The following is a 15,651-nucleotide window of genomic DNA, read 5'->3' on the forward strand; positions in this document are numbered from 1 at the left end:
GATACCAAAACCCTTCACATTACAGCCCGAGTTGCTAACAACCAAATAGTATGTGCTCAGTTCTAATAGAACTGAAATGCTCAGAATCAGCGTCTGATTCTATTGATATGAAAATATTAGATAACTTCCAAGGCTATGGTGGACAAATAAATGGAAGAACTGCAAGGTACGTTTTCTGGCACTGAGGTACGGTCGGCCTATTTTGCAGTCTGCCAGCCGGTGGGCGGTGACTCGTGACCCCGTGCGCCGGGCGGGCCTGAAGCGCCGGGGCCCGAGATCTCGTGTTGTTTTTTCTTCTTTTCCCTATGTCCACTGCCGAGGATGGGTCGATGGGAAGAAGCAGGATTACCCCGCGCTGCCTCGGGTTTCAGGAACAAGAAAAAAGCAGTGGGAATGTAGGTCATGGGAGTTCCATCCACCCCTGCCAGACTATGCTCGCCATGCCTACCTAGTGTTTCCCGGTGCCTTGGAAGCGGGTGAAAAAAGAAACAAGTCACCGCCGGTCTTGTGTGATCGGCTGTGAGCCCAGCATGGCATATGCAGCTTCGGGCGTGAGTGCTTGCAGGACGGGCCAGCGAGCGGGTACAAGTCGCGAATGTACCTTCGCCCCCATCCCATGCCATGCCGTGCACCCCATGCACGCGGCTAGGAATGGAAGTGCTGTTATGTGTGCTGGACCAAAAAAAGAGAACTCCCAGCCCGTATTGGCCGGCCACCTTGGCCGGCCACTGGATGCCCGCGGGAATGACGATGATGCGACCAGGTACTTCGGGAGACGACTCACCTCTTCCCAGCCTTGACTTTGCCATGATGGGTTGATCGAAAGCATTGGTTGCCTACCTCGTATCTCTCTGTTGCCTTCCCATCCCTGCCTTGAGTCACACTCGCGCAGAGCCAGATGGACACGCAGCCTCTCCCACGTGGTAACACCTCCCCGTCATGTTTTTGGGGAAAACATGGCAAGTACCGGTAGTAAGCACGCAGGCGCAAAGATTAGAAGGCAGCACGTCCATCAATACGTCTGGTCCGTCGCAAGCTCTGACCACCATCAGGCGAACCAGGCACGCTGGACCGCGGGCAGTAGAGAATACCCACCAACCCTGGTCTGTCAGAGACGGCCGCGAGGCTTGTTGCTGTGCCCCTCCCGACGAGACCAAAGGCGACGATACACCCTCGCCCCCGTCGCGTAGATTCTGCATGAGCCCGTCTCGTTGCTCTCCATCACGGCCCCCCGCGTTCAAGCTCAGGCCATGACGATGTTTCCCGTCTCGCCGAGTCCACGCGACCGTTTGATGTTGATGAGGGCTCTGGAGGTCGGACAGATATCTGGTGTGGCTTGGACGGGCTGTGACAGCCGGGAGATGCTGCAGCTGCCTGCTGTCAGATGGGACAAGCCCCTCTCCCCACCCACACCACAGTGACGAAGATTAACCTTGCCAGAGCGTTATGTCGCTCCGAGGTCCCGTGAGCGAGGTACGCGGTGATAAGGTCCATGTCCGATATGGGAAAAAGAAGAAGTGCTGTCGTAAGTTATCAGGTGATATTCGCTATTGCAAGCATGTTGCCTTAGTACGAGGCTCATGCTGCCGGCCACGACCTGTGCCACACTCAGTCGCTAAGCGAGTCTGGGGGTCATAATATCCCTGCTATCAATGTTGTCTATGCAAGCGTGCGATTTGGGAAATCTCTATCCATCGAGATGGGGCCACGCGGCAGGAAAGCGTGAAACTTGGGGTCGAGGGTGCGATTCTATTGATGGAGAAGATAGAAAGTGCATATCCTGTAAGCGGTTGCAGATTGGGTTGCAGGCTGATGAGATGGTGATGGTCAGATGATGTGTGATTCGGCACAGGCCTGGCAGGCAGGCAGCGGACCTAAGGAGCAAGGGAAGTGAGGAGAGTCTGGTCCGGGTGTGCCAGGAAACTCATCACCACCATCATGTGTTGCCGAGACAACACTGGGCGGCATGATGAATTCCACCCCCCCCCCCCTATAAAGAAGATATAATAATTTTAACATAGAAAATTTAAATTAGGCTAATTTAAAAAGGTAAATTAATGTATAAATCTTAAAATTAAAGTATTATAATTTTTTTTTTATTTTTAAATATAATTTTAAAAGCCTTTTAATTTTCTTAAGTTAATAATTAAATTAAAAAAATTAATTAAAATAAAAATTTAAATATTAATAAATAATTAATAAGCTTTATTTAAACATTATTTAAGGCTTTATTAATTTTCATTATTTTAAAATAAATAAAATAATTTTTTTTAATTAAAGTATAAGAAGTAATAAGACATTATGTCTTCTTTATAAGAACGGGTGGAATTCATTATGCCATTGCCCTCTAGCCCGATCTTGCGTCTTAGCGGGCCTTAAGATCTGCCCCTCTTAAAAACATACACAGCAGGTTTTCTTTTTCCATGTTAAGGCAATCAACCGTGCAGCCGCCTGAACCGAGCCCCATGCCGGCCCGAGTGGACGACAAGTACTTGCGTTGCGATTGACTGGTGGTGGTGCAATCGATGGATCAACCCACTTTCTCACACTCGGCTACGAGACAAGGCAGGGCGTTCGGTGCGGGGCGCCGAACGTCGCTCTGATACAGTACCATGCAATTTCAAAAACAGTCATCTGACGGATTTTCGATGATGACTGCATCGTGGGTCTGTCGCAGGACCGACATGGGACATGGGACCTTTTGGCTCGCCGCAAACGCAGCCCTGCAGTTGACTCTTGCTTGTCCTGGCACAGCCACCCGCCAGCTGTCGGTTAATTTCCCGTCTCCACGGTTCGTTCGGCGAACATTTTTTCGAAGCTGTGGATGCCTTCTGGGGCCCGTCGCTGGCATTGGCATTGGCGCTGGCGCTGGCACAGGGACGTCAGACAAAGGCCCTGACAAGACAGGACCAGGGCCTCAGAAGGTCCCTCCGGATCCACTTCAGGCCCCAACAAAAAAACTACAGCCTGCTTCGACGGCAGTCCTCCTCACCGTCTTCACCGCCGGATAGGCCTGGCGAATGGGAAAGTGGTGATTTTCGCCATCGTCTTCATCAAGCGCCGCGAAACTTCGGCGAGGTGCCGTCATCATCAAAACATCAAATTTTTCCTCACAGGAAGGCTCCTCATTCCCTGGCGAGGCTGCAGGACAGGCTGTTCATCCAGTACTTCTCAGCGATGTCATTCTGGGATTGTCCATGTTGAGGCTGGGAATGGGGCCCGACTTGACCCATACCGCAGGCGGCAGCACACGGCGATCTCGTGCAAGCCCGGCTCGGACGACTCACGGGTACTCGCAGGGTGACTGACACCATGTCCGGCTCACTCAATATCAAGCTGACGCAGGCTTCGTTTCCAAGCCCTGGCCAGCGACCCCGGGCATCGCGAGATCAACCACGCCACGAAGACAGGGAGATGGAGGCAAGAGCTGCGCGTCCTTAAACGGAATAAGCCTTGCATCTCATCTGCCGCCTTGCGCACCCTGCAACCTGCGAGCCCAATATTGGTTAGGCCCGTATGTTGGCCCATCTTATCTTCGCTACACTACCATGAGGTTTTGCCCGCACAGCCATTTCTAATCTAAGAGGCGGCCGTTAGCCCGAACCCATGCTCCATCAAGCCCAGGCAGCCCTAAGAAGCAGGCCGTCCATTGCGATCTGTTGGGTAATGACGATGGACGGGTATTTTTCTCCACGCCAACACAGACAGCCACTCAAGGTCTGTGCTTCGTCCGGGGGCTTGATCTTCTCCGGAAGACTGGGGACATATTGGGAAATACCGAGCGAGGCGTCGTCCGCCATCCAATCCATCGGCCGCCCTGCTGTTGGTCTTTCCTTCTCGAAGGATCACATGCCCCATGGATCGCCGGTCCCGAATTGTCGGGATGGCTTGGTGAGATTCTTACTCATCGCGGTGCCTGGGCGCAGCTCGCGTCCGCGACGACCAATGACGTCCCCCTGTGCCTTGCAAAGGCGCGGGCGATCATTCATTCTCAGCCAGCCAACCGCCAGCGATCGCAGCCAACAGAGACAGAAGCAGGGGGGTTTCTTCCGCCCGCCCACGCAAGCCAGACCGTATCCCACGTGGTAGCCAGGGTGCCGTATCGACAAGGGCGGCAACCCCTGCAGATCACGAGGGTTGTCAGCCTGCTTTGGGGTGCGTCCATTGCTCCCTTGCAGGACAGAACACGCCAACGCCCAGTTCAGCTAAAGCTGTCAGCTTTGCGCGTACAATGTACCCTGATAGCAGCTGGGGAGTGCGGCTGTGCTGTGGACATGCAATACGGTACCATTCAGTGCTGTACCTGCTGCGGCGCATTTCGATCATCACTCAGCTGAGCAGCACCCCGAAACGCTGTCCCGGAAGCAGCGGGATGAGAGGATCGATTGAGAGCGTCGAGCAATGAAAAAGAGGAGCGAGCCAATATTAGCGTTTCAACTTTTCCTGCAACCGGATTGGGGACCTGTACAGCCCACTTACTGCCTAGTGCTCGGCATGATGAATTCTTTACCCCCCCTCCTTATAAAAAAGATATAATGATTTTAATATACGAAACTTAAATTAAATTAGTATAAAAAGGGTAAATAAATATATAAACCTTAAAATTAAAGTATTATAAAGTATTTTTTAACTTTTAAATATAATTTTAAAAGCTTTTTATTTTTCTTAAATTTATAATTAAATTTAAAAATTTTAATTATAATAAAAAATAAAATATTAATAAATAGCTAATAAGCTTTATTTAAGCATTATTTAAGGTTTAACTTAATATTTTTTAAATTTCTTAAAATAAATCATATTTTTTTAGTTAAGACATAAGAAGTAATAAGACATTATATGTTCTTTGGGGGGGGGTGGAATTCATCATGCCGAGAGGGCAAGGTTCCCAGAATGGCTAATCAAGGCTGGCAAAAACATGCTCGTGTGGATATACGAGGCTCGGCGAGACACGACAGAACAGGCCTGACAGGAGCACAGAGCAGGACAGAGCAGGATGCACAGGACAGACTGTGTCAGCAGCAGCATCATGGAAGGATCCAAGCTTGACGAGGGATGCGTATGTACCCCAGGCTCGGCTGATGGTCATTCCATCCTCGTGGCCCATGACTCCCATGGCCTGTCGATCCAAGGATCCTGCGCTGCCGATCCATCGTCCGCAGCATCACATTGCTGCGGCTGCATATCTGGCTGCATGCTGGCTGCAAGCCCCAATCACAGGTGGTAGGTGGTGGTGGTGATGATGCAAGTGGTGGTGGAGGCATAGTTAGTTGCCGTCGCGATAGTATCCGGCAGTATGCGTTTTCAGCCAGCCTGCCGCCGACCATGATGTCGTCGTTGATGAGCAGTAGGACCCAATCGTCGGTGAGCGTACCATGGATCAGATCCTTGTTCTCTGGGTCGTGGCTGTCGTGGTTGTCATCGTATGGGCAAATTGCGTGTGGGGCCCCTCTTTCAGCCTCGTGAGAGGCGAGGACCAAAGGACCAGGTGACCAGGCGACCAGGCTCGGCACTGGCCAAGTTTGGTCAGGATTTCATCAAACCTACATCTTGGTTCCAAGCTGCTGGGACCTGAGTCGCAGGCCACACACTCTCTCCACGCCGTACCCTTCCTGCAGCAGCTGGGTAAGGCAAGGTTCTGGTACTGTCCTGCCAGCTCACATGCACAGTACGCACGCACCACATCAACCTCTGACTGTCTACTATGTATCCACGTCCCCGTATTAGGTTCGCGTACAAGGTTCGCCGTCATCTTTCCTCCCGAAGCTTGTGTCGGTCACCGGCAACCCTCCAGCCATTATTAGAGTTGAGCCTGGTCTAAGCGCCTCTCGTCTCGACCCACTGGGGGCGCCTTGCTACATTGTAGGGTTTGGCACGGAAGCCAAAATAGAGATCGCGTGGTGTCGTACGTGCCCGTCGTCCACTGAGCCAGCTGCCGCCGATCCGGGAACTGAATCAAGAAGCTCACTGAGCTGTTGGCAGAAACCGTTATAGTGGCTGCAGGACGACTCAGAAATGTCCGACTCGGTGCGGCGTCAGTCCCTGAAGGCAGGATCTGGGGAGAGCTTCTGCGAACACAGCAGGTGAGAAGCTTCAAGGGCGGACGGGCCGTGCTCGCTAATCCTCCGGCACTTGAACTCTGGCAAGCGAGGAGGAGGAGGGCGTGGAGGGGCGGGCACGCAGAGAGATGGAGATGGAGAGAGAGCATCACCGCTCGTGCAACCTGTGACTGAAACAAAATGCGGTCCGTGGTTACATTGGCATCGAGGTCAGAGCTCCCGCTCACACTCACACGCACACGCACGCACGCACGCGTGCGGGTACGCAGCCAGGTGGTACAGCGCTGCAAGTACAGCACAGTCATCAGTCACCAGAGGGCCCACGGCAGATGCAAGACGCAGGTCCTAGACACGACTCGGCTTACACAGATCCTCACCCCAGCCATCAGGTTGAACAAGCTCACAAACCTTGCCGCACACCACCCGCCCGTGGAGACTTGTCTCATCGCGATCTGGTATAACCTCGTTTCGCGTCGCACATTACGCTTCACCGCAGCGCCGTTGCGATCGATCCCATCCAGCATGACGCCCCGACGCCGCCGAGGGCTTGAGTCGCTCACCGAAGCGGGCGGTCAGCTCCAGGCGGCCTTGGGCTTCGGCGATTTCCTCTGACAGGGCTTGGCACCGATGCTCTGTCATCAGTTTACACGGTCACTCGGCTCCCTCGGGCAACTCTAACGCACAGATATCCCGCTGAGAGGCCCCTCCTGAGGCTATCCGTGATCGCAAGCTTTCCGGGCTCGTTTTGTCAGCCGCCGGGTGCACACACACACACACACCCAATGGGCACGGCCTCTGCGTATCAGCAATAATAGTAGGCGACAACTATACGCTACAAGTTGGTGTGTAAGACATAAATGTCTTACACTCTTACTCAGCCGTGCCCTCGGTCCGCATCCATCAAGCACTAGAAAATCCTTCCGAGCCTGTGAGGCTCTATCACAGCGTCACCCCAGCGATCCTTCGCTACCGCCCAAGTCTGCAGCCAAGTTGCTGAGACTCCACACCTGCGCGTGGGATGGAAAAGAAAGCAGGCAGGCATCCAAGCTCGAGGCAGCTAACGCTGCCAGCGCATCGCGACGAACCTAGATGTGAGTCAGAAGGGCAGCTTTATTACCTGCCTTGCATTATCAGGAAGCATACACGTACCCACATAAGCTGCGAGGCACACCTCGAGTGGAGTAGCCCATCCTCTTCCACAGACAGCGCTCGCCCAATGGCGACCCACGATACCCTGGAGCCCGCTCACATGCAGCCCAAGGCTACGAACCCCAGGTAAAACGCATGGCTGCTATAGCGGTGTCCCTGTTGATGGGTTCGGGCTCGTGATGCTCGGCTGGTGAAAGTACAGCCCGATGTGGAGCTCTGCCTTTCGTCTCTCTTCGCCCGATCACCGCCCAAGTGGACCGCCTTGCTGCACCCTGCCGAGGCTTCCACGCCCCCACGGCCTGGAGGAGATCATGTATGCTCGCAAACCCGTGAATTACAGTCACGGGACGAGTCAAGGGCCCGTCGCCGTGCAGTATCACACCACACCAAGATGGGCCAAAGGAAGACTAGCTACCTGTATGCGGACGCTTTCGGAATAAAAACCTGCTGCGTGTTGGCTGCTGTGTACATGTGTGGTGCACTTACACACATGCAGGGTGGCACGAGGCTGGCCCCAGAGGCGGCCCAGTCTCAAGCCACGTTCTCGCCAGCATCGGCGCGGGCTTTTCTTCCTTCCCTCCGAGGTGCATGGCGCATCGGGTGTAATCGCTGCGATTATCAGGTAGGCTATTACCATCTAGCCAGGTTGTGAATCTCACGGCCGCAACCTTCACGACATGGGATCATCGGCCATGCGAGGATGACTTCTGTTTTTAAGCATCAGCACTTTGACCGTGGTCAATCTAGCTGGCACGAGGCGCCAAGGTTTGGGCATGCCGCACAACCGGGAACGGTGAAGCTTCCATCGCGCGAGGGACCGACCGGCCGTCCGTCTTGAGTGTCCCTTACGCGAGTGCGGCAGGTGGGCCGGGAAACTTTAAGGCCGCCTGAGTTCAGCGCTGGGCCCAAATGGTAAACCTACGCAGCTACGATAGGGTTGGCAGCTGAAAAAGTCAAAGTCGCTCTGACCCCCTTCCGCCGGGCGGGAGGTTGTGCGGGTGCGACTCGAGCCAAGATGGGAACCGCTGATGCATGCGCATGGCGATGGCTGCAGAGCCAGAACGTGAGATATATCTCGAGGTGGAGGGGGTGACTCCGCGTCCATGTACCTGTTGGCTTGAGTAATGCAATGTCTGCAGAAATCCATCCTGTGTGGCTTGGTCTAAGACTGCGGTGGTAGTGGTGGTTGCACACGGATCATAAGACATGAGTTGATGTGGTGGTGTGGGATCGCTGATTGACAGGCACAACCACCACCGCAATGCGCGGTTGCTTACACAAGCTTCTGCTGATTACTATCTGTTTTACGAAGGGGGACCTACCCGAGACCGAGGCTTCTTGATATCTGATCATCATCATGCGAGTGCGGGAGACCCAAGACCGTTGTCCAAGACCATTGTCGTATCGAAATATGCTTCTTCGGCCATGTCGCTTACAAGTGATCACCGGCTGGAGGCAATGCCTGAATGTTGAAACCGAGAACAGGGGCGGTGGACGGCCAAATAGTCACGGGCCACGCCCAAAGCAGTCAATTGATCAAGATGGGCTGCCGATTTCATTTCCAGGGTCGTACTCCGTGGGTAGCAGTAGCTTATTAGGCGAGCCAGACAGACGAGGTGTAGCGGAGCCATTGTCCGATATCTAACACACCATGTGAGCCAAGACATGTATCAATTCCAAGAAGGTTTTCCCAGCGCGATGATTGAATTGAGATCCCGTCCAGCGGGCAGAGGCCTCAAACCGTCACGGTGCCATTGCAAAGCGCGCCGGTAACCTCGGAGCATGGGAGCTTCAGGCACAGCTGACGCATCAGCCCAGGCCTCGAGGAAACACTCGTGGTCCTTGGCGCCGGGGCTCAGGAGCGCGAAACAAACCCGCCCGCTTACGAATTGCGTCCGTTTGCGATAGACACCTATGAGCCAGCAGGAGAGGAGAGGCTGAGCAGTCATCCCCAAACAGCGTTCCGTCTCCGCCAGATTGAGTTTCTCGAGAGCTGGGCGACGACAAACGCGTTGATGCCAAAAATGGAAGCTGGAAACACGGTCCAGGGTGAGGCTTGCAGGATCCCATGAGATGATAATCTCACAGAACGATCTGGCAATTTCACAAATTTCACAAGGAATCGTGGTAGGGCTCATCAAAGCCCGACGGGCATTCCATCAGGAGAGTCGGATTCGGACGAGTCCGGAGATGATCATGGTCCCTGGATTGTTTGCCTCCCCCTTCCCCTTACCTCCCACAGTGACAGCGCCCCCCTGGCACGCACGATGCACGAACGCACAGGGCCGCCGTAGGGCCAGGCGATGCAAGGCTGATGAAATGGTCGTGGGACCGTCGTGATCAAATCTCCAGCGTCCCCATTGTATCGTCTGGGGAAGGCCCTGGAGGCTTAAAATTGGGGACCTGCCAGACAGGCCAGACAGGCCACGGCGACACGGTGAGAGAGGGAGAGGCTAATTTCACAGTCTGACAGCTTTTTTTTCTCACGTCCGACGGCAGCTCCGGAGGCCCGGCGATGCCAGTTCAGTTGAATCTCAGGCGCTGTGGGTCGCGCGTACACCCTGGTGGAGTTACGAATTGTTCCATGGAAAATTCCATGGGTGGAGAAGGGATCCCGCCAGACCGCACGATGGGCCCTGTTGGTGGCTGAAAAAAGAAGAGCGAGAGAAGGGAAGAAGGCAAAAAAAAAGAGGGCTGTCAAGGTTTCCCCAACCATCGAGTTTGATGAAGAAATGGAACCCGTGGGACTGTCACCGCAACTCATTCTCGGACAGCAGCGATGTCGCCTCTTCGGACACGGTCGGTCGGTAGTCAAGAGTAGATGGATTGTGGGTTTGACAGAATCCACCTTGGAAGCTTGACGAGGGTTTGACAGCGTGATGACGGGCAAAAACCTTTCTCACCGTCGCGCCGTATCCTGATTGGGACGTGACCATTCCTGTTTGCGCCGACTCAGCAAACCGGGTACCGCACATGTGTTGAGGTAGCATTGGGGGCGCTGGGCAAAAAAAAAAAAAAAAAAAAGAAGGAATGAATGCAAAAAAGTCGGCCGGCGGACCAATGCAGCTGGCCTCGTGGCCATGGCCCACGGGAACTGGCCGACGAGGCAGAGAAAATTTGTTGGCGGCCGACATCACCGCTACTCTTTCTAGGCGCGCAATGCAACAACACATGTCATCAGCGCCTTGCTGCTTTGGCTCGGTGAAAGTGGGCATTACCGATTGCAAAATGCAACAGTAAAATGCGAATGATGCGATGCTCCGCCGTGCCCGAGCCGTGTGTACTGTTTCATTCATTGATTGTATAGCATCCCCCGAGACTGACCGACCGAGATGCATTTGATGCATTTTTTCTTTCGGCCCCCTTTCTCCAGCCTCGTCAGACATCTGCGTACGAGTGCGTATTGTATGTCCGGCCCAATCTTGCTGCATAAATGCACAGTACTACGCAGATGCGCGACAGGGCGGGCGCGGGGGCCACAAGATGGCATCTGCCCTCTGCCCTCTTCACCGAGCAGGGTGTGATAAGGCGGAGGCGGAGGTAGCGACGACGACCAGCATCGACGACAACGACGACATGGCCATGGCTTGCTCGTTCGGTGGGTCCTGTGTGCAGTACAGTAGATGGGGTTTCGGTAATAACGAAATGTGCGCGTCTGTCAATCTCATCGTCAATCATGCTCGCTCATCAGGCCAGCAGCAGGCCAGGAGGAGGCGCATCAGCAGGGGTCAGAGCACTCCACCAGCCCGCGAGCTGTTTCATTTTTGATGGGGACCGGAGGTACGTACCTCAAGTACCCTCGTACACAGTCTCCACCGGCCCACCTCATCCCACATCTGGCACTGGGCAGCAGCACCACCACCAGACTTGACCGCCGTCGGGCCCACCCAGGAACAGGTACGTACCTGGGTGGCGGTACGGGGGTACTTGGTCCCTACCACCCACACGGCCGCCCAGGCTGGCTGCGTCACCGCCATGTTTCCTGCTCGTCGCCCACAGGCACTTGGGAAGTATTTTTGTCTCGTTCCTGGCCCCGTCAAATCACGGCCGTGCAGGGATCATGCGGTTACAGCGGTACAAACGCCTGAGGTACCTCTGGCCCTCGTACCTGGGCGCGCCGCCCACCCTGCTGATGCCCTCCCTCCTCCCTCCCTTGCTTCCCACCTGCGACAGGGCATGGCAGCCCGTGGCAGAGCACTGACAGACAGGCTTACTCCCCTGCAACACGCCTTTTGGCCTTCGTTTTGTCGAAATGGGCAATCTTGGAATGGACTGCCACGGCGCGCACACCACGGACATAATTATAAGTGTCCGCCTTCCCACCTCTCCCACCTGGCCTCTTTCCTCTGTCCCATCATCAGACCAAACATCATCGAAACAATTCAGTTGTTCTTGCCTCACAGCTCCCAAACCTGTCCAAGATACAAATACAACACTCCAACCCACAACCACCCAACCACAACCAACAACCACCACAGACAACCGGCTCTCCACTGTTTGTCCATCCCGCCACACCAGTGCCAACAGCCTCGCCAACCGCAAGGCTCGCTCAACATACAACAACGCTTAACAACGCGTCAAAACAAACCCCACATTCGCAATGGCCGCCGTCAGCACAATGTCCTCTCTGGAGCAGCGCCCTTCGCAGCTGCCTCCTTGCCCCGGCCCACCACCAAACCGCCCTCTGCCCGCTCTTCCCAAGCAGAGCTAAATGGCTTAGCACCCATTCTACTTGACAAGTGATACCTCCACATGAGGTTCAACAACAACACAGAGCATGCTGGTCACGACTTCAGCCATTGCTACTACCATCGGTTGACTCACAGTCTACCTCGCCACCACCGCCGCGACACGCACTCGCCGGAACGGCACTCCACACCGACGCCAGGTACACATGGGAGAATGGCAGCCTCGCCTGGGGCCGTCTCGGGAACAGGCTGCCGCTCCGACCCAGCTGAGGTCCTTGGAAGGGTTCCACGACATCCTGTCACATGGAGCCAGATCGGAACACCACAACTTTACCACCAATTACCACCACCGCACACCACAAACATCATCAACCGACAAATCATCCTCTCGTTGGTCCCCGAAGAGCCGGCTCGACGGGAATGATGCACTTTCGCTACTGAACCTCGCACCAAACCAACTACAACCAAAACCAAACAAACCTGGGCCAGCCTGCGCGGGCACCCTGTACCACCACATCTACTACATCTTTTTAATCTACATCCATCTTTGGGAAGCGAGGTCATGATATCAGCCATTTCCATTCGGCTTTTCACAACATTTTTGGGTTTAGACGGGGCAGGAATATGATTTTCCTAGTTTCTTTTTCTCATGTACAACTACCAACACAGCATTCACGGCGTCAACTTTTACAAAAAAAGAAGGGAGGATGCCCGTTGATGATACCCCCGAGGGAAGGAAATGAGGCGAACCGCCCTTTCTGATGAGAGAATGTGTCTTTTTTTTTGTGGGGGACGGGCAGCATTTTGGATAACGGGGGGATACAGTCATGAAATGGAGGGGAATATTCTTCACCTGGGAAAGAATCACGAGCGAGCACGAGACAAAGGACCGGACTATCTGGGGCCAAACAGCAACTGGCAGGACACAGAACAATTCACATCAGTTAGAGTGGACAACACATCATACAAAACTAGTTGTTCGAAACTTCCGAAAATTCACTTGCAACTCTATTCGTGTGTGCCCAATCGCGCAAGCCGTCTCAAATTTGAATGTTCTCCGGCGGCACGCATCAGATTCATGATCAAACGTGTGAGCTCAGCCTTGTTCTCGTCCTTCCCCTGGCACTTGAGACAAACTGAGGATGCCGACTTTCTAATAATACGCGGGGGGTGCTGACTGATCCACTGACTGACTGATGCTACCGTGTTGTTCGCCACCCATACATAACACTACACACGCTGACACAACAGCAGCTGCAGTCAGCAACTGAGCGTGCCTTTCTCACTCACACAGACAGACTACTGCAGGACTACACAGATAGAACAGACAAAGGTATGACAGCCACCATCCGCAGATCTGCGACCGTGTGTCTGACTTGGCCTCGTTGGAGGGGTCCCTGATCTGCAGCCACGCCGGGCTCGATTTCAAGTTCAGCCCAAGGTAGCATGTGTAGCAGCAACACCAATCCAGAAACATATGCGCACACCAGACAAATCCAAAAAAAAATCTTCAAAATCCAAAATCGAAATGCTAAAGTTGAGATGGATGTAGGGTTGCATCCGCCGCCGTGCGCGCGTTTGATGAATGGTGGAGGGAGGGCACGGGTACCAAAGAACAAAAAAGCAAAAAACATTCGGGAGGCTCACCCGATTCCTTCCACTGTCTAACACACCTTCCGTTACCAACCACCAACCACATACCTAAATTCCCATTAACCCTCCCAGGGCGGAAACACTATAATATCAGACGCAACGATCTCATATGATGCGCGCGCACGGGAAGCGAATATGCACAACACACCAAACACGCGACACACACGCCTTGTTGCCGACCCAATCAGTGCCCTCCCCCTCCAATGGTCCCAACGGCAAAGTTCCGTCGCGGTTAATGTGCCCGGAGGAAGGAACTCAAAAGAAGAGCAAGGAAAAATTTCTCAATGCCCTTCACTCCCGTCTATCTCTCCCTCTCTCTCGCGTCTCGTCTCAAGAGGTGCAATGCAACTTCGGCACCCGACTGTAACATTGGTCCGCCCCGAGATGGGGAAGCTCCACGGGCGACAAGCACCACAGGCAAGCCCACCTCCACCCCGAGTGCTCTTTCCCCCTCTCTGCTAAGTATGTACATCACAGCATTTTGCCCTCTTTGTGTTGTCTTCCCTTGCTGTCCTCGCTCCCGAGGTCACAGCGGATGTGGGACTTTCCCCTCTCTTCTCTGTGTGTCTGCAGGTTCGGTGTTCTCAATGCATGCAATGCATGCAAGCATTACATGCAGGGCCACCTGTTTTTTGTCGCGCCCTTTCTTTCCTCTGCCCCGTAGTACGACACGACGGAACCACCCGTTGGGGCCAGCGAGATGGTACCATGCCCAGGTCCGCCAGGCCGGGCAGTCGCCGTGAGTTGAGGAGGGGAAAGGAATGACAACCCCACAACTCGGTTACGCTGGGTGGATATGCCTTCCTGTCTCTTCTCGCGATGGGCAGCCAGCCTCGTACTAGCCTCAGTCACAAGCGAGAGAGGGAAGGGACCGACTGCTACACTACTAGTCTACTTACTGCCTACGATGAACGACGACAGATGGTCCCCATGGCTGCGCCCGCCTGCGGGGCGGGCTCACTTTCTGACGAGGGTTGGACGGCCCACTTGGCGCTGGCAGGCTGCTACCTTCGGTATCTAAGCGACTTGCGTGATAATAAGTCTGACATACGAGTGGACGGAGATAATCTGTAGATGATGAGGATGTTCCTCCCGCCTGCGGGCATGTTCGGGTTCTCGTGGCTGAGACAACGTCCATTGGGGGGGGGGGGCAAAGGGGGTTTCTTCGCAGACGACGTTGCGCGATTTGCGGCGCGCCCGGCGCAGATGAGACATGTGTGTGCAGGTGTGCATATGTATGTGTGAGTTAAGTGTAATGCAGCCTTGCAGCCGGCCTGTGACAGGAGAGAAGAAAAAACAACCCAAGAAAGCAAAAGGGTAATGTTCGGCTGTCAATCTGCCTTGGTTTCTCCTCAATCTCGCAGGTCTCATCTCAAGCCTGCCCGCCCTGCCCGTCTTTGCCCGTCTTTCCCCACGGGAGCGAGTGGACGGGTACGTGCATCACGAACGAACGAGATCCAGGACCGGGGTTTGGTTTGGGGTGGTGCGGGTGGACAGCGTCGCATTCGAGTGCCAATGTTGCTGGGGATTTGATCCTCGCGCGGATCAACATCGTTGTTCCCAAAGAGGTCACGGGCTGCAACCAAGGCACGACACGACAAATGACATTGCAGTACAGCACAGCAGATGTGAAAGAGCGGGCGCGCGATGGAGCCCGCGTTTTACCTGTCTACATGGGGAAGGCGAAGGGGGTTTCGGTTGATGAGGCATCTCTGTCGTCACGTCAGGATCATCATCGTCGTGATCATAGGGCTGGCCCGCCTGTCGTCTGTCCTGGCCTGTCCCTCCCCCTCTGCGCGGTGGATGGATGTGCACATCACGATAGGGTGTCGAGGTCGGACCAGGGCCGGGCAGTAAGCGCGCACCAAAATAGACGAAAGACGAGATGAAGGAGACTTGGATATTAGGCTGGCTGGGGGTCGTGCACCGTCTGCTTCGTCTCAGAAGTTGTCTGCCCTCGTCCCCTTTGGAAACCGGTGCTATGAAAGGCAAAAAGAGGGTTTGTGCCCAAAACCGCCCCGGAGGAAGGAGGGATGGCGGGTGGGTACGCAAAGTACTCGCTGGAGCCTTGCGACGTCCATGCACGCCATCATGCCACATCTGGC

General features: G+C 54.4%; 1 protein-coding gene across 1 annotated transcript; it reads left to right on the forward strand.

Moving 5' to 3' along the window:
* Positions 1–8,249: 8,249 nt before the first annotated feature.
* Positions 8,250–9,277, forward strand: INS49_002689 (uncharacterized protein; the record flags this gene model as incomplete). Its single annotated transcript, XM_043163494.1, has 2 exons — positions 8,250–8,268; positions 9,024–9,277. 2 exons carry the CDS (start codon positions 8,250–8,252, stop codon positions 9,275–9,277), a joined length of 273 nt encoding a protein of 90 aa, XP_043032000.1.
* Positions 9,278–15,651: the final 6,374 nt, after the last annotated feature.

The sequence above is a fragment of the Diaporthe citri genome, assembly GCF_014595645.1.
Source record: "Diaporthe citri strain NFHF-8-4 chromosome Unknown scaffold_1, whole genome shotgun sequence".
Classification (NCBI taxonomy): Eukaryota; Fungi; Ascomycota; class Sordariomycetes; order Diaporthales; family Diaporthaceae; genus Diaporthe; species Diaporthe citri.